General features: G+C 61.0%; 1 protein-coding gene across 3 annotated transcripts in view; it reads right to left on the bottom strand.

The window, feature by feature from the left end:
- The window catches only part of KNDC1 (kinase non-catalytic C-lobe domain containing 1), a 51278-nt gene that overhangs the window by 7225 nt on the left and 23104 nt on the right, over positions 1–20949 (bottom strand). The window contains exons 10-26 of one of the 3 annotated variants that reach the window (XM_061403920.1): positions 16059–16217; positions 15493–15570; positions 14891–14984; positions 14203–14365; positions 13470–14134; positions 13111–13255; positions 12245–12342; positions 11294–11637; positions 6737–6830; positions 6556–6653; positions 6197–6417; positions 3703–3816; positions 3029–3176; positions 2781–2960; positions 2113–2319; positions 1755–1837; positions 1391–1541 (exon numbers count right to left, since the gene is read on the bottom strand). In XM_061403920.1, the coding sequence (XP_061259904.1) occupies positions 1391–1541; positions 1755–1837; positions 2113–2319; positions 2781–2960; positions 3029–3176; positions 3703–3816; positions 6197–6417; positions 6556–6653; positions 6737–6830; positions 11294–11637; positions 12245–12342; positions 13111–13255; positions 13470–14134; positions 14203–14365; positions 14891–14984; positions 15493–15570; positions 16059–16217 (3042 nt within the window). Of the gene's footprint in view, positions 1–1390; positions 1542–1754; positions 1838–2112; positions 2320–2780; positions 2961–3028; positions 3177–3702; positions 3817–6196; positions 6418–6555; positions 6654–6736; positions 6831–8859; positions 9202–11293; positions 11638–12244; positions 12343–13110; positions 13256–13469; positions 14135–14202; positions 14366–14890; positions 14985–15492; positions 15571–16058; positions 16218–20949 lie in introns of those variants that run through there. The other 2 variants (XM_061403921.1, XM_061403922.1) reach the window with 2 other exon arrangements.

The raw sequence follows: 20949 nt of genomic DNA, 5'->3' as shown, positions 1-20949 counted from the left end.
CATACTATTTTTCTCCTTTATTGAACCCATCTTTGCATGAAATGTTCCCTTGGTATCTCTGATTTTCTTGAAGAGATCTCTAGTCTTTCCCATTCTATTGTTTTCCTCTATTTCTTTGCACTGATCACTGAGGAAGGCTTTCTTATCTCTCCTTGCTCTTGTTTGGAACTCTGCATTCAGGTGGATATATCTTTCCTTTTTTCCTTTGCTTTTCACTTCTCTTCTTTTCACAGCTATTTGTAAGGTCTCCTCAGACAGCCATTTTGCATTTCTTTTTCTTGAGGATGGTTTTGATCACCGCCTCCTGTACAGTCATGAACCTCTGTCCATAGTTCATAAGGCACTCCGTCTATCAGATCTAGTCCCTTAAATCTATTTCGCACTTCCACTGTATGATCATAAGGGGTTTGATTTAGGTCATACCTGAATGGTCTAGTGGTTTTCCCTACTTTCTTCAATTTAAGTCTGAATTTGGCAATAAGGAGTTCATGGTCCGAGCCACAGTCAGCTCCCAGTCTTGTTTTTGCTGACTGTATAAAGTTTCTCCATCTTTGGTTGCAAAGAACATAATCAATCTGATTTCAGTGTTGACCATCTGGTGAGGTCCGTGTGTAAAGTCTTCCTGTGACATCCTCTGGCTTAGCTTTTGAGTTTTGACCATTTTCTGAGAGCAGAGTTTGCATGTCGAAGTCCGTCTCCGGTGGTTCTGATGGCCAGCGAGCCACACGCAGCTCGGTGACCGTGTGTGTTTCAGACTCGATCAGCACATCCACCCAGGGCACGCTCTCCCTCGTCCCCACCCCACGCTGTCCCTGCAGACATCACACCGCCCCGCAAACAGCCCTCCCTGCATCCTCCACTCACAGCAACATTGGTGCCGGCCCCTGACCGCCACCCCGGGTGGGGCTGGAGACAGCTCTGGCCTGCACCCGGGGCACCGATGCCCCCCCACATCCCCCCAAAGCGCTTGGAGGCCCGTGTGACACCTCTGACGGGGTGAGCGGAAAGTTGCAGGTTGCTGTCGCTCAAGAGGACATCGAGGATTGGTGCAGACGGGGGCGAGGACAGGCTCCCGGTGCCCACGTCCTGGCACAAGTGAGGAGGGGTCAGTCTGTCAGCTAATAAACCTCTGAAGTTGGAAGATTCTCCCTGAAAGGGGAAAGACTGGGGAACTCTGGGTGTTGGTGGGCCTTGGGGCTTCCTCATCGGTGGGGGGTGGAGGCCAGGGAACCGCGGGGGCCCTGCCTTGAGTGCCCCTCGTGCTTGCCTACTCCAGGGGCTTCAGCTTGGGACGCCTCTGTGCACCCCCAGCAGAGGGGCTCGCCCAGGGAGGTGCCCTCACCGCTGGCACCCACGACCCTGTGCTGGGGCCAGAGCCTTGGGCACCGACCTTGGAGGTGTGGCTGGTCACAATCTCGGCGGCCACCCAGGTGCTGACGTCGTCCGCGCTTCTTAAAAGCTGTAGCAGGTATTTGTCCTGGATGTAGTTGGGCAGAAATAAGCTGCAGGGTTTGGCTGACAGAGACTCAGAGGAGCTGGCCCTACAAGAGACGCAGGCGCGGGTCCAGCATGTCCCAGCCAGGACAAGGCAGTGCTTGGGACCCCGAGGAGGGGGTTGGTGTCCAGCTCGGAACCCCAAGGCATTGCCCGTCAGCCAGAGTGTCCGGAAAGGCATTTCCACCCGGTGGAAATAGCCAGGTGGAGCCCTCAAGCCCTTCGGCCACCCCAGGGCCCCCAGCTCCGCGGACACTCACCTGGGGACCGCTGCACTCTTGTCCGTGACGCCCAGGGCCCGCGAGTTTAAGAAGTGGACAGGGTGGCACTTCTGAAACAGCTCCTGCCAGGGACGAGGACACAGGGAAAGCAGCGCCCTGTCTCGGGGCTGGGGCTCTGGGAGGGGCTCTCCACGCCCACCCAGCAGCGGCAGGGGGTGGGCGGCCGCTGGGTTCCTGTCCCTGCCGTCGCCTGCCGGGTGACGGGGCCCAGGTCGGCAGGGGCTGGGAAAGGGCACCTGGGGGCTGGCCGCCTGCCCAGTTCTAGCAGGAAGGGCCCTGTGCAGGGCAGGGCAGGGCAGGGCGCCCCCCGCAGGCCGTGTGGGCCTGGCATCCCCACCTGCTGGAGCAGCGTCAGCTGGCTGAAGAGCTGCTGGGTGCTGTACTCGGTCAGGAAGTAGGGCCCCTTTTCGCCAGCCTTGGTGTAGGGCCCGTAGAAGTCCTCCAGGAAGCAGGGCTTGGGCAGGGCCGACGCAATGCTGTACTGGCGCTCCTTGTGGTGGGGCAGCGCCAGCCCGTTGCCCCGGGAGAGTCGCCAGGGGAAGCTCTGCAGGGCGGGTCCCTCCGGTCAGGGCGGCCTGGGCAGCCGGCGGCCGGGAACCCCCAGCCTGGCTCAGCTAGAGCTGCAGGGCAGAGTCCTGCCTCCCGCCCGCAGCCACACTGACCCCAGGATTTCAGCGATTCCCTCGCAGACGGAGCTGTGCGGTTTGGTGCTACCTGCGTCATGGTGAGGCCCCCCGAGACCCTACCCCATTCCCGGCCACATCCCAGCCTGCCCTTGGCCCTAGGGTCAGGGCGGAGGAGCGGTCTGAGCCCCTGGCCGGCCCTCTGTTGTCCGGGGCTGTGGCAGGCAGTGCCTGCCTCACAGGGCTGCTGCCCTGGAGCTGCAGGACGGAGTGTGCGCGCCCACCTCTGCCTGTCTGCTTGTATAGAGGCATGCACATGCGTCTGTGAGTGTCGCCACGCCGGGCGCGGGACTGCTGCCCATCTTCCCGGGAGAGGCCGCACCTTCCGGGAGACGGTGTCCTCCGAGAGCCTCTTACACAGGGCGTTGAGGGGCCTGGCGTCCTCCTCCACGTCCTTGGGGTCCTCCAGGTCTGTACCACGTAGGGTGCCCTCAGCCCGCCGCTCGCTGCCCACCTCCAGCAGGCCCAGCAGGTGCTCCGCGGAGCCGTCCAGGGGCAGGATCTGGGCAGAAGCACGTGGGGTCACCTACCGCCTCCTGGGGGGTGTGTCCCCCCCGCCCCCCGCCTCACCTGGGAGGAGAGGTAATCCTGGAGCCTCCCCAGGAGCCCGGCGTTCCTCACGAAGTCCACGGCGTAGCAGTCCTCCAGCCAGGCCTGCAGGAGGCAGACGCTCCGCCTGTAGATCTTGGTGAAGGTGGAGGTGGGCTCCTGGTGGGCCCTGGAGGCAGAGGAGGCCTGAGCCGGGCAGGGCCCCCTGTGCCATCCCCAGACGGGACGGGGTGGGGGAGCGTGGCGCTCTCTTTAGGGGGCACCTAAGCCTCGCCCCACACTGCCCGCCCGCCTGGGCAGGAGAGGGGCCGCTGCAGCCACTGCCCCCTCCAGCCTGCCCCGAGGTTGGGAAGGTGTCCAGAGCGGTGGGGTGGGCTGCGCGGGTGGAGGAGACGGGGGCAGGGCCTCTGTGAGTCCCCTCCCAGGGCGCCCAGCCTGAGCTTGTGCGGGAGTCTGGGGGCAAGGACAGGCCAGCTCAGAGAGGGCGAAAGCACGCTCAGCACTGCCCACCACGCCCCCCTGTGCTGACCCTGCCTGCCGGCTGAGGCCCTTGGGATCCCCCGTACATCCCCTAGTCCACGGGGGTCCCACCTTCCTTGCCCCCACCCTGCCTCTCCCCATCGTGGGCATCAGTGGCTGCTCCTGGCCCATCTGCACCCCTCTCCACCACTGTCCTTGCCCTGGGCCCGGGGTACCTGGACAGGGTGCTGCTGATGCGGTCCAGCAGGAAGTGCAGGAAGTCGTGGGGGCTGCAGAAGTAGCGGAAGGTGTACAGGAACTGCTGGACATAGCCCTCCAGGAAGGCGCCGCTGTGGGGGGTGGGGAGGCGGTCAGTGCAGGCCGGCCAGCACCCGGGCCTGGTGTGTGTGCAGGTGTGAGCGTGTGCAGACGTGTGGGTGTGTGTGCAGGGGTGTGTGCGGGAGTGAGTGTGCAGCTGTGTGCACACAAGAATGCACAAGAATGCACAGGTGTGGGTGTGAGTGTGCAGGTGTGTGTGCAGGTGACTGCAGCCATGTGTACTGCTGTGTGTGCAGGTGTGAGCATATGCATGTGAGTGTGCAGGTGTGTATGGGTGTGAGTGCAGGTATGGGTGTGAGCAGATGTGTGTGCAGGGGTGTGTGTGCAGATGAGTGCACATGTGGGTGTGTGTATGGGTGTGAGTGTGCACCTGGGTGCAGCTGTGTGCACTTTGCGTGAGTGCAGGTGTGTGCACTTGTGACTCTGGGTGTGCACGTATGAGTGCAGGTGTGCACAGGTAGGTATGTGGCTGTATTTGTGTGTGCGGGTGTTAGTGTGAGTATGCGGCTGTGTGCACGTGTGTGAGTGTGCGGCTGTGTGCACTTGTGTGTGCGTGTGGGTGTGTTTGAGTGCTTACATGTGAACACGAGAGCCCTGTGCTGGAGGCACTGGCTGGACCACCACTCAAAACCATTGAGCTGGGGGTGTGGGGTACTGATCACATTAGAAATTCCTCAACATTTTCAGTCTGAAGACTTTTTTTAATTTTATTTTTTTAAAGGCTTTTTTTGCCTGTGCTCTGCGGCATGTGGGACCTAGTTCCCTGAGCAGGGAGTGACCCCTGCACGCCCTGCATTGGAAGCTTGGGGTCTCCACCAGTGGACGCCAGGGAGGTCCTTGAACACTTTCTCAATTTCAGTTTTTCAGGCTCTCCCTGTCTTGTAGAAACCACTAATTCAGAAAGCTGAGCAGGTGCAGGGGCCCTTCCCCAGCTGCAAATCACTGTCAGGAAAGAGGCAGGGCGGGGCTTGTGGGTGCTCGGCCTCAGGCAGGGCCCCCTCGGGGTGCCCCCAGCACCAGAAGAGCGAAAAGGAGGTGGGGGTCCAGGAGTGAGGCCCTGGGGCCCGCTGGTCCCCTGCCAGACCCAGCCAGGCGCAGGTGGGACTGGGCAGCCGGGGTCTGGCTCCCTGCAGAGGGGACGCCTTGGGGGTGCTGTGCTCACGCATAACACACACGCCCCGTGACACACACACGATGTCTCCTGGAACAGTTCGGAGGGCTGTGGTGCTGAGTGACACCCCATCCCACAGGGCAGGTGGAGGAGGAGGCCTGAGTCTGAGGGGCATCCTGGGGCACCCCCCCGGCAGGAGGCCCCCGGCAGCCCACCTGGGGAGGGCAACTTGGGGGGGCAGAGACAGCTGCCCCAGGAGGGCCCTGTCCCCTACTGGCTGTCAATAGCCTCCAGCCCAGAGAAGAGCCCAGGGGCTCCAGAGTGGCGTGCTGAGTCCCTAGAAGCCACCCTGGGGTGACGCTCCCACCATCGCGTGGGAGGAGGTCTGTGTCCAGCCTGGTTGGGGCTGGGAGGGATGGGCCCTTAAGGAGGCTGCCCAGAGCCTGAACCCCATGTGGGGCTCGTGGGTGCACCAAGGGATGGGGGGGTCAGGGGTGCCTGGGAGCCCCGGGAGTGAGCGGCCTGGCCCCTCCCTGCTGCAGGTGAGCCCTTGTGCCCGTGTTATTAGTTGGGGGTCCCGTGAGCCTAAAGGGCTTCCCCGGTGGCTCAGTAGTAAAGAACCTCCCTGCAGTGCAGGAACCACAGGAGATCTGCGTTCAATCCCTGGGTCAGGAGGATCTCCAGAGGAGGGCATGGCAACCCACTCCAGTCTTCTTGCCTGGAGAGTCCCATGGACAGAGGAGCCCAGTGGGCTACAGTCCCTGGGGTCACGTAGAGTTGTTGCGACTCAAGTGACTCAGCAGGCGTGCACGTGAGCCTCACCCTGTTCACGCCCAGCAGCGCTGTGGACAGCTGGCTGGGTGCAAGCTGCCCGCAGCTCTGGAACCCCGTCTTAGTTAAGGGGCGTCCGACCTAGGAAGCTGGGCGCGGTCATGGTGCCTTGGGGGGGCCCGGCTGCGTGGAATCGAGCCTGGCAGGCTGTCGGTCATGGCGGCCGGGTTCCCGGGGGTCTCCTTCAAAGTGCCCCATGCACACCTGACCCAGACCCCCAGACCCATGCGTGTGGGTCTGGGCCCCTCAGTCAGGAGCCTGGCCAAGGAGGCCAGTGGGCGCCGACACGGACAAACAGATTTCTGATGGAAACTCTACATAGAAGCGTGCAGCCCCACCTCGGGAGCGCAGGGAGACGCCCACCTCCTTGACCCCACCCTGGGCCTGTCCCCCCTGGTCTCCGGGAGCCTGGGGGGCACAGGGGTCCCAGCGTCCCCCCCGGGCTGCACCTGGAGTACAGGTAGGCCATGAGCCCCAGCGGGGTGCCAGCCTGCAGGACACGCGCCTTGGGCTGCCGGCTGCCGCGCGGGTGCTTGCTGACGTTGTAGAAGATGAGGGACGAGGACTCGTCCAGGGGGCTGAAGTCCAGCGTGTCGCAGTGGGCGGCTGCAATGTTCACGATCACGGGCAGCGCGCAGGGCTCCAGGCCCCACTGCTCCGCGTACACGACCTGGGGCATGAGTCAGCGCTGTCTGCCTGCCCGGCTGCCCGCTCATCCCGTGCCTGAGCCCGGGGCGGCCGCTCAGAGGCGGGCGTGTTTCCGGGGGTTTGGCGGGAGGAGCCTCTGGAGGGGGAGCGGGGGCCTTGCCTGGAGGTACTTCTTGGCCAGCCCGAGGAACTGCACCTTGGACCGCATCTCCTCCAGCTGCCCCTTCAGTTTGGACAGCATGGTCTTCACCTCGGAGCCTGGGGGTGGACGCGGTCAGCACGAGGCACCCAACCCTCTCAGGATGACTGCCCCCAGCCCGGCCCTGGCCCAGCGAGGCTACCTTTGTTCCTCTTCTCCTTCTGTAGGAGCTTCTGGTAGAACTTCAGGGTCTTTCGGAAGTTCCTCTTCTCGATCATGAGCTGCTGCTCCAGCTCCTGGAGAAGAAAGAGCCATGAGCCCCCGGCGCCTGCCCTCGGGGGTTCAGGGGAGGCAGGCTCGCCCACAGGGTCGAGGCAGGCCTTAGGAACATCTGCATCTGCTCAGTGGAATTAGACATGTCAGTAGAGTGGAAAGAACCAGATTCGATGGACTCACTCAAAACAAGGCAGCCAAACATGTGTGGTGTCAGTGACCACCAGCTCTCCCCACCAGGCCGGCCGGCCTCCCCGCAGCCGCCCAGGAGGAAAGGCGGGCAGAGTGGGGTGGGCGCGTCCAGTGCCCTCTGGTCAGAGGGGTTGCCTTCCGGAGAGAACTCCAGGCGCCATGTCCCCAGCTGGGGGGACCCGGGCCCACGCCTCTCGTGGTTTCCTCGGTCTCGGGCATCAGCTGTGAGTGAGGGTCCACGGGCACCTGTGGTTCCATGAGGCCCCTCTGTGGCCCAGACCCATCCACTGAGGCCCCCACCCCACGCGTACCGCCCCTGAGGACCCCTGTGCGATGTGGGCTGGGCACCGCCCTCATGTACTCAGCCGCCTTGCTCTGGCCATGAAGCTTGGACACAGCCAGCAGTGCAGACCCTGCAAGCCCACCAAGCCAGTCCTGCCCTGGAGCCACATGCAGCCCCCTGGAGCCCAGCACTGGGCTTCTGTGCAGAGCCCCAGGCAGCAGGGGCGTCAGCCAGGCCAAGGCCTTAAGGATAAACGCGTGAACGAAGATTCACAGCGTGGCTGGTGTGAGCGGGTGTCAGCCCGTGGGTGCAGCCTGGCAGGCATACCGGCGGGCTCGGCCCCAGGCGGGCTCGGGTGGTGGGTCCACATGAAACACAGGTTATTTCCTCCTGCCCTAACCCGACCAAGGATTCTCAAAGAGTTAAAGGGGCATCTGTTCATTAGACCAATAAACAGGGATGACCCGAGGCACAGTTTAGGCCCACTGGCCACTGGATTTACGTGGACCTGACCTGAGGTAGACTAGGGAACAACAGACTGGTTCCAAACAGGAAAAGGAGTTCGTCAGGGCTGTATACTGTCACCCTGCTTATTTAACTTCTATGCAGAGTACATCATGAGAAACGCTGGGCTGGAAGAAGCACAAGCTGGAATCAAGATTGCCGGGAGAAGTATCAACCTCAGATATGCAGATGACACCACCCTTACGGCAGAAAGTGAAGAGGAACTAAAAAGCCTCTTGATGAAGGTGAAAGTGGAGAGTGAAAAAGTTGGCTTAAAGCTCAACATTCAGAAAACGAAGATCATGGCATCCGGTCCCACCACTTCATGGGAAATAGATGGGGAAACAGTGGAAACAGTGTCAGACTTTATTTTTCTGGGCTCCAAAATCACTACAGATGGTGACTGCAGCCGTGAAATTAAAAGACGCTTACTCCTTGGAAGGAAAGTTATGACCAACCTAGACAGCATATTCAAAAGCAGAGACATTACTTTGCCAACAAAGGTTCGTCTAGTCAAGGCTATGGTTTTTCCTGTGGTCATGTATGGATGTGAGAGTTGGACTGTGAAGAAGGCTGAGCACTGAAGAATTGATGCTTTTGAACTGTGGTGTTGGAGAAGACTCTTGAGAGTCCCTTGGACTGCAAGGAGATCCAACCAGTCCATTCTGAAGGAGATCAGCCCTGGGATTTCTTTGGAAGGAATGATGCTGAAGCTGAAACTCCAGTACTTTGGCCACCTCATGTGAAGAGTTGACTCATTGGAAAAGACTCTGATGCTGGGAGGGATTGGGGGCAGGAGGAGAAGGGGACAACAGAGGATGAGATGGCTGGATGGCATCACTGACTCGATGGACGTGAGTCTGAGTGAACTCCGGGAGTTGGTGATGGACAGGGAAGCCTGGCGAGCTGCGATTCATGGGGTCGCAAAGAGTCGGACACGACTGAGTGACTGATCTGATCTGATCTCATCTGAGGTAGGCTATAGATAAAACGGGACTCACAAGTTGGAAAACCCAGAAAGTGTGGACAAAGAGAAGACAGAGGTGAATGTCGATTAGTGCCTCCCACCTAAACGCTCCGAGCAAAGCCCTGTTAGGACAGCAAGCTGAGCAGACACGCGCGACCCCAGGCCGCGGCGAGCCGGGCGGACGGCGCCCCCGCGTGGTCAGCGGCGGGAGGTGACCGCGCGCCCTCCGGCGGCCCCGCCCACCCAGGCCTCACACACGCGCGCCTTCTGGGAGCAGATGTGAAATGTGTCCACGGGCTTTTTATGCCTTTTGTGTTTTCCCAAGGGCCCTGTCTGTAACAGACACAGTGGGTCTCGAGTGTGGAGCTGGGGTCAGGGTCACCCAGGTCAAGAGCGGAAGTGCACAGGCACTCACCTGCCTGCACTCAGGGTCCAGGGGACTTGCCTTCTGGGGCAGGAAGAAGTGAGAGACAGTCAGCGGTCTCCCTCCCGGCGCTTCCCAGCCCACCGTGCCCCTTGGGACCGTCCCCCGAGTGCGCCGCCCGCAGAACCGCTGTGGGACCCGGTGTGGGAGCCTCCTCCCGGCCATGGGGTTGCGAGCAAGCCACAGACAGCGGCCCAGCGTGTCTGAGACCCGAGCTGGTCTCCCGTCCTCCCTTAAGGACCACCCTCATGGGACACAGGGGGCAGCTGGGCTCATCCATGGTCCAGTCTCCCTCCAGGAGCTGCCATGCCAGGAGAGCCTGGGATTGAGGACAAGGGCCCCGCGGACCCCACCAGGCACGTGCCCAGGTGGCCACAGGCAGCACTCTCCCCAGCCCTGAGAACAGCGCGGGCTGGAAACGCGTTGCCTGTCCTCAGGGGCCCACACTGATATAATGCCACCAGCGATTGTGACCTGTGACAATCAAGGTTGTGACCTGTGGTGTCAGAGGTCATGACACTTAATATATCAGGATGTGATCTGATACAGAGGTCATGACCTGTGGCATCTGAGGACATGACCTGTGGTGTCAGAGGTCATGACTTGTGACACTGGTGCGTGTGACCTGAGCCATCAGAGGACACCCGGGCCAGCCCGCCGCCCTGCCCAGCACCATCGAGCGGGGGCTGCTGGCAGGTCCGCGTGGAGCCGCCTCTGCCCAGGCCACGTCCTCCTGGCCCCACTGCCCAGTGGCCCTCGTCTGGGGTCCCACCTCTTGGTCCAGCTGAGGTCAGTGTAACAGCAGTGTCTTGGCAGGACGCTGTGGGTGCCTGGGCTCGGAGTTGAGGGGGTGCCAAGGAAGCCCACAGGGTTCGGGGACCCCCACCCCAGGGTCTCTTCTCTATTAGATTCAGTTACAGTGGGGTTTCCCAGGTGGCGCAGGGGCAAAGAGCCTGCCCGCCGCTGCATGAGACGGGGACACGGGTTCAGTCCCTGGGTGGGAAGATCCCTGGGGGAGGGCGTGGCAGCCCACTCCAGTGTTCCTGCCTGGAGAGTCCCATGGACAGAGGGGCCTGGCGGGCCACAATCCCTGGGGTCGCAGAGTCGGGCACGACTGAGCACGCACACGCTGTGTGGCTGCCAAGAGCACAGGAGGCTGCTGGCTCTCCAGGACTGAGGCCTGCCGGGCTCTTTCTCTCCTGGGACTGAGTAGCCAGATGAGGACACCCAGGAAGGTGTGGCTGGACGGTGCTGAGGCTCACGGTGCGGGGCTGCAGGGGGTGGTGGGGACGGGAGTGGGGCCCCCGGCTGCTGCCCGCTCCCTCCTGTCTGTCCCCTGGGGCCTGCCCTGCGTGGCTGTGGCCCAGGTGGGAGCCCTGGTCACTCAGGAGGGGGGCTGCGGTCCCAGTCAGGGCTCCTGGTCGCGAAGGGGCAGACCCCCAGTGGCCGGGCAGAGACCTGGGGTTTGGAGCTCTGTGGGGCTGCCCTGCACGTGGGCTGGCCAGGCCTGGACACTCCCATCCAGGGCCTGCCGTCACTCTGCTGACCTGGGAGGAGCCAGGGCTGCCCCTGACCTGGAGGGGCACACAGAGTGTGCTGCCCACCAGAGAAGCGACCCTGGGGCCTGGCCGAGCTGACCGCCACGGCCCAGGAGGTTCTCACCTCGTCATGCTGACCCTGCTACCCAAACCCAGCTGTGGTCCCCAGGGCAAGGTGACCTCCTGCCAGCCGGCCCCTGGGGGCCAAGACCCCAAAAGGAGAAGCCGATTCCTGCCCCCGAGGTGGGGGTGCACGCACATGAGCACACCCCACCTTGGAAGACACACAGTGGGGGCCCCGCCCGGCACGGTGGCCACAGGAGCAGGTGGGACCTGGGAGCCCTGGCTCGAACACGTCCTCCTGGCCCGCAGTGCGCTGGGGCCAAGCACCGCCCCACCCCCACAAGCCGAGGGCAAGCGCAGGGCTGAGCACCCTTCCCCCCTCAGGCCAAGACAAGCAGGGCCAAGCACCGTCCCCCAGCTGAGACAAGCGCTGGGCCGAGCACCATCCCCCCCCAAGCCAAGACAAGCGCGGGGCCGAGCACCCTACCCCCAGCCGAGACAGGTGCAGGGCTCACCGGACTCTGGGTGTCGGCCGCAGGGTCCCCGGGGGCTTTCTGCTCGGCCAGCTCCTGCACATAGCTGTGCACGTCGGCGCCGAAGCAGTCGGCCTCGTAGAAGGCACTGCACCAGCCTGGGCTGCAGCTCGTCGCGCCCAGCGGGGCGGGGCTCACGGCCGGGCCATGCTCGGGGGCCCGGGAGGGCCGGGACTCGGCCTCGGCGCCCCCGCCCTGGCCCCCGCCCTGCAGCTGGGCCTCCGGCTGCCGCTCCCTCCCAGCTTTGACAGACTGCTGAGGCCGGAACCCCACTTCGAAGTTGCCCTGAGAGAGCGCGTCTGAGTCCACACCCGGCTTCTCCTTCCCTGGACAGAGAAGAGGGGGGGTCACACGTGACGACGTGGGTTCCGGGAGACAGTCCAGCCCTGACTGCTGGGAGAAGCATCAGGTCCCGAGGAGGGGCTGGGAGGGTCCTCGGGGTCCCCTTCCGAGTGGGCCGCTGTGCGGGGCGGAGTCAGGGCAGAGATCCCAGGGAACCTCCGCCTGTTCTCAGACGAGGCAGAAGGACCTGGGAACCCGGGGTCCCCGCGAACATGGGGCTGTTCTTGGGCACCTCCACCGCTGCACGGTGCCCGAGCATGCGTGCAGTCCGGCGGCCATCCTGCGCGTGAGCGCGGCCACACTGCCTGGCCTCTAGGGCTGTGACCCGTCAGACGGGCTTTGGGGACGTGACTGAGACTTCAGTCATCAGGAGCCTGGGGCTCCAGCTGCAGGAGCAGCTCAGGGTCTTTAAGGACCCCGGGGTCTTAAATGGCTCGTGTCCAGCAAGGATGCCATTGGCACCCCATCACCACACTGCTGGCCCAGCCCTCGCCCTTGCAGCCCACTGCGGGTCTGCAGAGCACTCCCCCCACCCTGCCCCCACAGAACAGACCCCCTGGAGGAGGGCCTCACCCCAGAGCCCTGTCTCACCCGGCCCAAGACGTGAGGCCCTCCTGCTGGATGGTGAGCAGCTGCTCGGAGCGCGGGTCCCGCTGCCCTCGGGCTGCGACCCAGTGTCTTCGGAAGCACTGTCGTCAGAACGGAGGACCCTGCAGGAGCCCCCAGGACCCCTCCCAGGCTGACCAGAGGTGCCCCCAGGTGGAAGGTGGGGGGCTCGGGACGGAGGCCCTGTCCACACCTATGGGACAGCCTGGACACAGGCGTGATGGACACGGGCCCTTGGACAGAGGGCCTTCTGGGCACCTGTCTCCCCTCGAGGCCCCTCCCGCAGTTTTGTGGAAACAGGGCTCGGCTGGGGTGGAAGGCAGGTGTGCGTGACCCTCAGTGTGGGGTGCTGGGGGCCCGGGAGGACTGGGGCTGAGACGGGGCTTGGGCTGGCCTGGGAGTCAGTGCGCCTGGCCCTTCCAGGCACAGGCCTGCCGGGTACCCCGCCCACATCGCCCTCTGCAGTCCCCCAGGAGGGGTTGGGCCACAGGCACTGGGCCTGTCCCGTGAAGGGTGGGGGCCAGGAGCACTGGGGAGGGAAGCCCACCGGCCCTGACTCCTGCAGCTGCCGCCTCACCTCCGACCCCAGAGGAAGCTGGGCAGCTGGGCGGGGGGACATGTCCCTGCAGGGGCACCCGCCCACACCCCAGGGTGCCGGCCCAGGGAAGGGAGGCGCCCCCTTCCTGCCGGAGGAGCGGTTGCACAGGGAGAACTCCGGCCAGAAGCGGGGCCATGGTGGCTTCTCTGGGGAGGGCGCCCAGCTGGACTCGGGCAGGAGGCGAGCCCCTGGGGCAGGCGGGGGTGGGAGCCCAGGTGGAGGAACCGGGGGTCCGCGCCAGGAGGGGTCTTACTTCCCCGAGGGCGGCGTCCGTCCGTTCACCACGTTGAAGAGGCTCTGCAGCAGCTTCTCGCCCCAGTAGAGGTCGCAGAACTTTTCGGATATGGCCCCGCAGAACGTGGCGTAGGTGAGGTCTTTGAGGGCATAAATGTACTCCCCTGCGTTGGTGGAGGGAGGAGTCAGGATGCGGTGAGCGATTTGCCGGTCTCAGGGCTGGCAGGGCAGGGCGCACAGCCCGGGGAGGGGCAGGCGGGTCTGGGACTCTCCTCCTGCTCCGCCCGTGCTGGGCTGCATCACGGCGGCGGGCTCCGTGGTGACCTCCCCCATCCCCGCGTGCCCACCCCTGCTCCTGGGCCCTGTGACCCCTGGTACCCATGATTAGAGCCTCCAGCCCGCGGTCCAGGTAGCCGTCGGAGGCAAACTCCTCTTGGATGAGGCGCGTGGCCTCCTGCAGTGCCGGGCAGGCCACCCCCTCCGGGAGGGGCGGGGCATCCACGCTGGACGGACAGAGCTTGCGGTCTGCTGGCTGGGGCGCCTCGGGCTGGCCTCCTGGGGCAGCCCCGGGGCTGTCTGGATTCCCTGTGGCCAGGGAGGGGCTCTGTGCGGCTAATGGGGGGCTCTCAGGCTCCTGGCCTGCCTCCTGGGTGGTCCTGCTTCTAGGAGGCTCAGCTGGGGGGCGAGGGCTGGGGGGCGCTGTGGGGGGCCCGAGCCCAGCAGAAGATGCTTGAATTGGGGTGAGCTCCTCTGCCCCTCGATCCTCGGAGGACTCCTGTGTCTCCAGGGGCGGGCGTGGAGCCGGAGATTGTGGCCTTGGCATTGACGGCCCCTCTGGTGGGCTGGCAGGGGTCCCGGAGCACCCCTGGGCTGAGCCTCTTGGCACTGACTCCCTGAGGGGCCCTGGGGGGCTGGGCGCTGGCTGCGTAGCTGTCTCTGGGCTGGGGGCCATGACAGCCTGCTTCCCATCGCCCTGTGGGTCCAGCTGGCCTCCTGTGGCTTCTGGGCTCTCCGTTGGCCCTGAGGTCAGGGCGGGCCTGTCCCTGTGAGTGGAGCAGACGACACTCAAGGGGCGCCTGGGACCCCGCCAGCCCCCAAGAGCGGCACTCACCTAGAGACATCTGCGTCCGCAGTAAGGACGACGGGCCTGCAGTGAGTGTCTGGAGAGGTGAGCGCCTCTGGCAGCAGCATGGCCCCTCGGAGGCCAGAGGGCTGACTGGGCACTGGCCCCTGCACGGCCGCAAGCCTGCTGTCGCCAGCGATCCGCACGAGGTCTGGGGACAAACAGGGTGACCGGGGTGGGCGAGGGCCTTTGTGGGGGCCGGCTATCGGGAGTGCGGGCCGTAGTGAGTGCGGCCTCAGTGGGCGCTGCCTGGACGGGCCCAGCAAGCCAGGGCTGCTGTGAGGGAGAGGCTGAGGAGAGAGGCTGAGGGAGGTGCATCCAGGGCTGCCCCAAGCTGGCAGGGAAGGCGCGGTACTTGGCTGAGTGGCTGGAAGGCTGAAGAGGCCAGTGGCCTAGCCGCAGACGGGAGGCTCTGTGGGTCGTGTGGTGGGGGGTGCGCTGGGAGACATGGGCCGCGAGGCAGAGCTGAGTCGCCTGCTCTGGCCGCTGGACACAGGGAGGCCTGAATGCAGGGTCAGAGGAGCCGGGGGGAGTGAGGCAGGGTGGCTGGGGGCCAGCTCTGGACATGCCGTCTGGGGTCCTTGGCCACATCCAGCATCCACACGGGGCTGGACTGGAGACGGGCAATGATGGGCCCGGGGCAGGGGAGGCAGGGAGGGCCAGTCCCAAGGCCCACCTGAGTCAGGCCTGGGTGCGGCTGCCAGGCTGGGGTCCAGCTCGACCACTGAGAAAGCGCGCTGCAGACCAATGGTCTCCTCCTCCTGGTAAACCTGGGGCAGAAGGACGCGGCCAGCTCCGCGGGGATGAACGTGAGGCCCCAGAGGCGTGGCCTCTGAAGCCTGAAACCCCCAGCGCTGACAGGCCTGGCTTCTGCCTCTCTGGAGCGGGAGCCCCCGGGGCACATGGGCTTCTGGGAGCAGTGGGTTCCACTGGTTCCTGGGGTGGGGGCCGGTCAGGCCTGGGACAGCCAGGCCTCATGTGGACGAAGGTAGCAAGTGCGTGTCGCATCCAAGGGACTGTGTCGCCACCTGACACGGCCCCGCCCAGTCAGCACGCCCGGAAGCTGAGGGTCACTCTGCGACCCCCAGGATTGCCAGGGGTTCAGCAGAGACCAGGGTGGGGGCCTGGCCCCCAACAGCGGCACAGTCAGGCCAGCGGATGGGCGTGACCTGCCGCCCTGGCCCGGGGTCTCCTCCTCCCTGCGCAGGAGGAGCGGGAGCCTCCCCCCACAGCCCGGGCAGCACAGAGGGTCTGCGGGGTCTGCCGCACCCGGCTTACCCGGCAGGTCAGCGCCCTTAGGTGGGCCAGGATCTTGCGGCTGTCCATGCCCCGCTGCAGGAGGTAACCACTACAGGTCTGAAAGCAAGCACAGCCCAGCGTCCAGACACACGGCCACGGTGTGCACTCCAGGGGCGAAGCCGGTCGGAGTGTGCAGTGGCAGCCAGAGGCCTGGGGGCTTCTCGGCAGGAGGACCCCACAGCACCCCTTCATGGGGAGAGCCTGGGGGCTGGGCTGCGATTCAGAGTCCCCGGCTGTCCTGGCCATGGTCAGCTGGGACGCCATGGATCGAGGGGCTACACCCAGCCTGGTGGACCCGTGGAGGAATATGGGGAAGTCGGGCATGTGGGGGTCCGTAGGCGGTCAGGGGTCCGTGCTTGGGCCCAGGCTACCCCCATCCACCCTGCTGGTGGATGCACTGGAGACCAGGAGAGGCTGGGGGAAGGTCGTGAGATGAGCAGCAGAGGCCCCTGGCCGCCCATCCACGAATGAACCCATGCGCTCCCCGTCCGACCCCGACCTGCCCCAGAGACGAGAGCCTGTCCGGCCCCCCGCAGTGCAAGTACCTCGATGGCCTCCGCGGCAGAAGGCCGCTCCTGGGCGCTGCGTCTGGCCATGTGCAGGAGGAGCGTCTTGAGCCTGCGTGGCAGGGCCAGCTTGCGGTCTCGGGGGACACTGAACTTGGCGGCCGTCCACAGGACCGCAGCCACGCAGTATACGGAGGCCTGGGTGGGCAGAGGGGCAGGCCGCAGGCTCAGAACTGCCCACAAGCGGGGGGCGTCCTCAGAGCTTGGAGCCCCACCACAGACCGCAAGCTGCACACCAGGCTCTGGCCTGGGGCTCTGACCAGTACCCACAGGCATCAGAGCCTCAGCGTGAGCAGGAGGACCTGGGCCCCGGCCACACCTTCCAGCTTGCTCTCCACGAGGGGAAGGTGGCCCTGCGGGGGCCCGAGGCCCAGAGCTCCCCGAAACCCTACCGTGCTGCTAAACGCTGACAACAGGCTCCCTGAACAGAAGCACGTCCTCCCGGTGCCCACAGAGGTCTGTTTTATAATGTGCTGATACAAAGGGTGTGTCACATGCGCTTGAGAGCATGACGGAAGGGCCGATGCTCCTTTCTGTAAGCTTGTGGAGTTGGCCACTTCTCCCCAAGGCCTCCCCCTGATTTTATCTGACTCTTGTATCTGCAGCCAACCTGTGACCAACTCGAGCTTCCGACCTGCATGGGGCCAATACCTTTGTTTCTCTCGAAAAGTGAAAGCGAAACCAGAGACACAGCACTTCTGTGCCGATCACGTGACTATGGCCAAACCCCGCAGGGTCGCTCCCAGACCTCACGCACTCCTCGGTTCAATCTTGTCATATTCGTCCCCCACGGCTGTCATTAAGTCTAGCCAACTGACAAGACGAGGAATCAAGCCCTGAGTTCAGCGCTGGTGGATTTCCATGGTGTGAAGACTCGCGCGTGGCCGGCTCCCAGCCGTCAGTGCAGTGGAGCCCGGGGTTGGGGGACACAGGGGGCCCTTCCTACAGGGCTCCCGCCCGGAAGCACAGACACAGCCGACTATACCAAGTCACTGTCCAGTCGCTCCGTCGTGTCCGACTCTGCGACCCCATAGACTGCAGCACACCAGGCCTCCCTGTCCATCACCAACTCCCGGAGTTCACTCAAACTCATGTCCATTGAGTCGGTGATGCCATCCAACCATCCCATCCTCTGTCGTCCCCTTCTCCTCCTGCCCTCAATCTTTCCCAGCATCAGGGTCTTTTCCAATGAGTCAGCTCTTGGCATCAGGTGGCCAAAGTACTGGAGTTTCAGCTTCAACATTAGTCCTTCCAATGAATATTCAGAGTTGACTTCTTTTAGGATGGACTGGTTGGATCTCCTTGGAGCCCAAGGGACTCTCAAGAGTCTTCTCCAACACCACAGTTCGAAAGCATCAATTCTTCAGTGCTCGTTTTTCTTTATAGTCCAACACTTACATCCATACATGACCAAAGGAAAAACCATAGTTTTGACTAGATGGACCTTTGTTGGCAAAGTAACGTCTCTGCTTTTCAATGTGCTGTCTAGGTTGGTCATAGCTTTTCTTCCAAGGAGCAAGCGTCTTTTAAATTCATGGCTGCAGTCACTGTCTGCAGTGATTTTGGAGCCCAGAAAAATAACGTCTGTCACCTCGTGCCCTTTTCCCCATCTGTCTGCCGTGACCGGATGCCCTGATGCTAGTGTTCTGGATGTTGAGTTTTAAGCCAGCTTTCCCACTCTGCTTCAACCTCCTCAAGAGGCTCTTTAGTCCCTAATTTAGTTCAGGTCACTAGGAAGTTGTTAGTTTTGAGTATTTATCAATTTTCTTCTAATCTTGAGGTCGCTGTAGGGGATGACCCAGAGAGGCCCAGGTGCCCTGTCCCAGCCCCAGCGGGGACGCCCTGCCAGGCTGGGTGCATGTCACAGCCAGGCCCCTGGTGTGGGCCCCGAGAGATGGGGGCTCTGCCGCCACCAGGATCCGACCTGTCCCCTCCAGCCTTAGTTGCTGGCAACGATCCACCTGTTCTCCATCCCTTAACTTCGTCATTCCGCATGAACGGGACCGACGCTCTGCAGCCTCCGGGGCGGACGCTTCTCTCTCGGCTCCATCGCTGCTGGCTCTCCGTGGGCTGCCCTGCGCCTGCTGAAGACATCTGAGCCGAAAGGCCTCCGGGCTGGGGCTGTGGCCAACAAAGCTGTGAACAGTCACGTGCAGGACTTCCTGTGAACACAAGCTTCATTCTTCTAAGAAAAACGTCTGGGTTGCTGGGTCCCCCTAGCAATGGATGAGAGTTCCCGTTGCTCCTCACCCTTGTCGGCCTCTGCCGTTGTCGGTGTTTGATTTTAGCCTGTCTGCTGGGTGTGTGGTGGGAACTCACGGCTCTACTTTGCATTCCCGAGTGCTAGACGCAGTGGGACATCTTTCATGTGCTTACCTGCCACACGATATCTTCTTTGGTGAGGTGTCTGTTCAAAATTATTGTACAATATACAGCCTTGATGTGCTCCTTTCCCAATTTGGAGCCAGTCTGTTGTTTCATGTCAAGTTCTAACTGTTGCTTCTTGACCCCTATACAGGTTTCTCAAGAAGCAGGTAAGGTGGTCTGGTATCCCCATCTCTTTTAAGAATTTTCCACGGTTTGTTGTGATCCACATAGTCACATAATCAGAGGCATTAGCGTAGTCAGTGAAGCAGAAGTAGATGTTTTTCTGGAATTGTCTTGCTTTTTCTATGATCCAGTGGTTGTTGGCAATTTGATCTCTGGTTCCTCTGCCTTTTCTAAATCCAGCTTGTACATCTGGAAGTTCTTGGTTCACATACTGTTGAAGCCTAGCTTGGAGATTTTGAGCATGTCTTTGCTAGAAATGTGAGATGAGTGCAATTGTGCGATAGTTTGAGCATTCTTTGGCATTGCCTTTCCTTGGGACTGGAATGAAAACTGATCTTTTCCAGTCCTGTGGCCACTGCTGAGTTTTCTAAATTTGCTGGCATATTGAGTGCAGGACTTTAACAGCATCATCTTTCAGGATCTGAAATAGCTCAGCTGGAATTCCATCACCTCCACTAGCTTTGTTTGTGGTGATGCTTCCTTAGGCCCACTTGACGTTGCACTCCAGGATGTCTGAATCTAGGTGAGCGATCACACCCTCGTGGTTATCTGGGTCATTAAAACCATTTTTGTACAGTTCTTCTGTGTATTCTTGCCACCTCTTAATATCTTCTGCATCTGTTAAGCCATACCATTTCTGTCCTTTATTGTGCCCATCTGTGCATGAAATGTTCCCTTGGTATCTCTAATTTTCTTGAAGAGATCTCTATGCTATGCTAAGTCGCTTCAGTCGTGTCCAACTCTGTGCGACCCCATAGACGGCAGCCCACCAGGCTCCGTCATCCCTGGGATTCTCCAGGCAAGAATACTGGAGTGGGTTGCCATTTCCTTCTCCAGTGCATGAAAAGAGAAAAGTGAAGGTGAAGTCGCTCAGTCGTGTCCGACTCTTAGTGACCCCATGGACTGCAGCCCACCAGGCTCCTCCGTCCATGGGATTTTCCAGGCAAGAGTACTGGAGTGGGGTGTCACTGCCTTCTCCAGAAGAGATCTCTAGTCTTTCCCATTCTATTGTTTTCCTCTATTTCTTTGCACTGATCACTGAGGAAGGCTTTCTTCTCTCTCCTTGCTATTCTGTGGAACTCTGCATTCAAATGGGTATATCCTTCCTTTTCTCCTTTGTCTTTCTCTTCTCTTCTTTTCTCAGCTATTTGTAAGGCCTCCTCAGACAACCATTTTGCCTTTTTGCATTTCTTTCTCTTGGGGATTGTTTGGATCACTGCCTTCTGTACAATTTTACGAACCTCCATCCATAGTTCTTCAGGCACTCTGTTGTTGAGTTTTAAGAGTTCTTGGCATATTTGGGATACAAGTCCTTTGTCAGATATGGGTTTTGCTCCCATCTGTGGCCTGATTTCTCATTCTCTTAACTGTATCTTTTATGGAGCAGAAGAATCTAATAAAGAAGTCTAACATCTATTGTTTCTTTCATAGATCATGCTTTGGCTTTGTATCTAAATTTTGCCTAGATTTTGTCTAAAGTTTTGTCTAGATTTTCTCCTACATTATCTTCTAGAAGTTTTATAGGTTTGAGGCCCCTGATCCATTTTGAGTTAATTTTTATGAAAAGTGCAAGGTCTGTGTGAAGGTCCTTTCACACTGTCCTGTTGTGCTGGCTCCGCCTGTTGAGAAGACCGTTGTTTCTCCCAGATTGCCTTTGCTGTTTTGCCGAAGACCCGCTGACTGTGTTTGTGTGGGTGTTTCTGGGCAGTCTTGTTCCTTTAATTTGTTCCATTATTATTTGCCTTTCCTTTTGCCAAAACCACACTTGATTACTGTCGCTTACAATCAGTTTTAGAACTGAGTAGCATCAGGCCTCTGACTCTGTTCTTCAATATTGTGTCTGCTATTCTGAGTCTCCTGCCTCTTCACATAAACCTTAGAATCAGTCCATCAGTAGCCACAAAATAACTTGCTGGAACTTTCACTGGAATTGCACTGAATCTATAGATCAAATTGGGAAGAACTGACATGGTGCTAACATTGAGTCTTTCAGTGTGTGAACATGGATGACCTTTCCATTTTTTTAGCTTTTTGGTTTCTTTCATATCAGTTTTATTAGTTTTCCCTACATGTATCTTATACACAGGCGTGCACACTAAGTCACTTTAGTCGTGTCTGACTCTTTGCAGTCCCATGGACTGAGCCCTCCAGGCTCCTCTGTCCTTGGGATTCTCTGGGTAAGAATCCTGGAGTGGGTGGCCGTGCTGTCCTCCAGGGGGTTCCCCCACCCAGCGTTGAACCCGTGTCTTTCACGTCTCCGGCGTCGGCAGGCAAGGTCTTCACTGCTAGTCTTTGGTGTTGGCATCAGGGTAATAACAGC

This window comes from Bos javanicus, chromosome 26 (genome assembly GCF_032452875.1).
Source record: "Bos javanicus breed banteng chromosome 26, ARS-OSU_banteng_1.0, whole genome shotgun sequence".
NCBI lineage: Eukaryota > Metazoa > Chordata > Mammalia > Artiodactyla > Bovidae > Bos > Bos javanicus.
The sequence above is the reverse complement of the archived record's forward strand: the minus strand, read 5'-3'. Positions and strand labels throughout refer to the sequence as shown.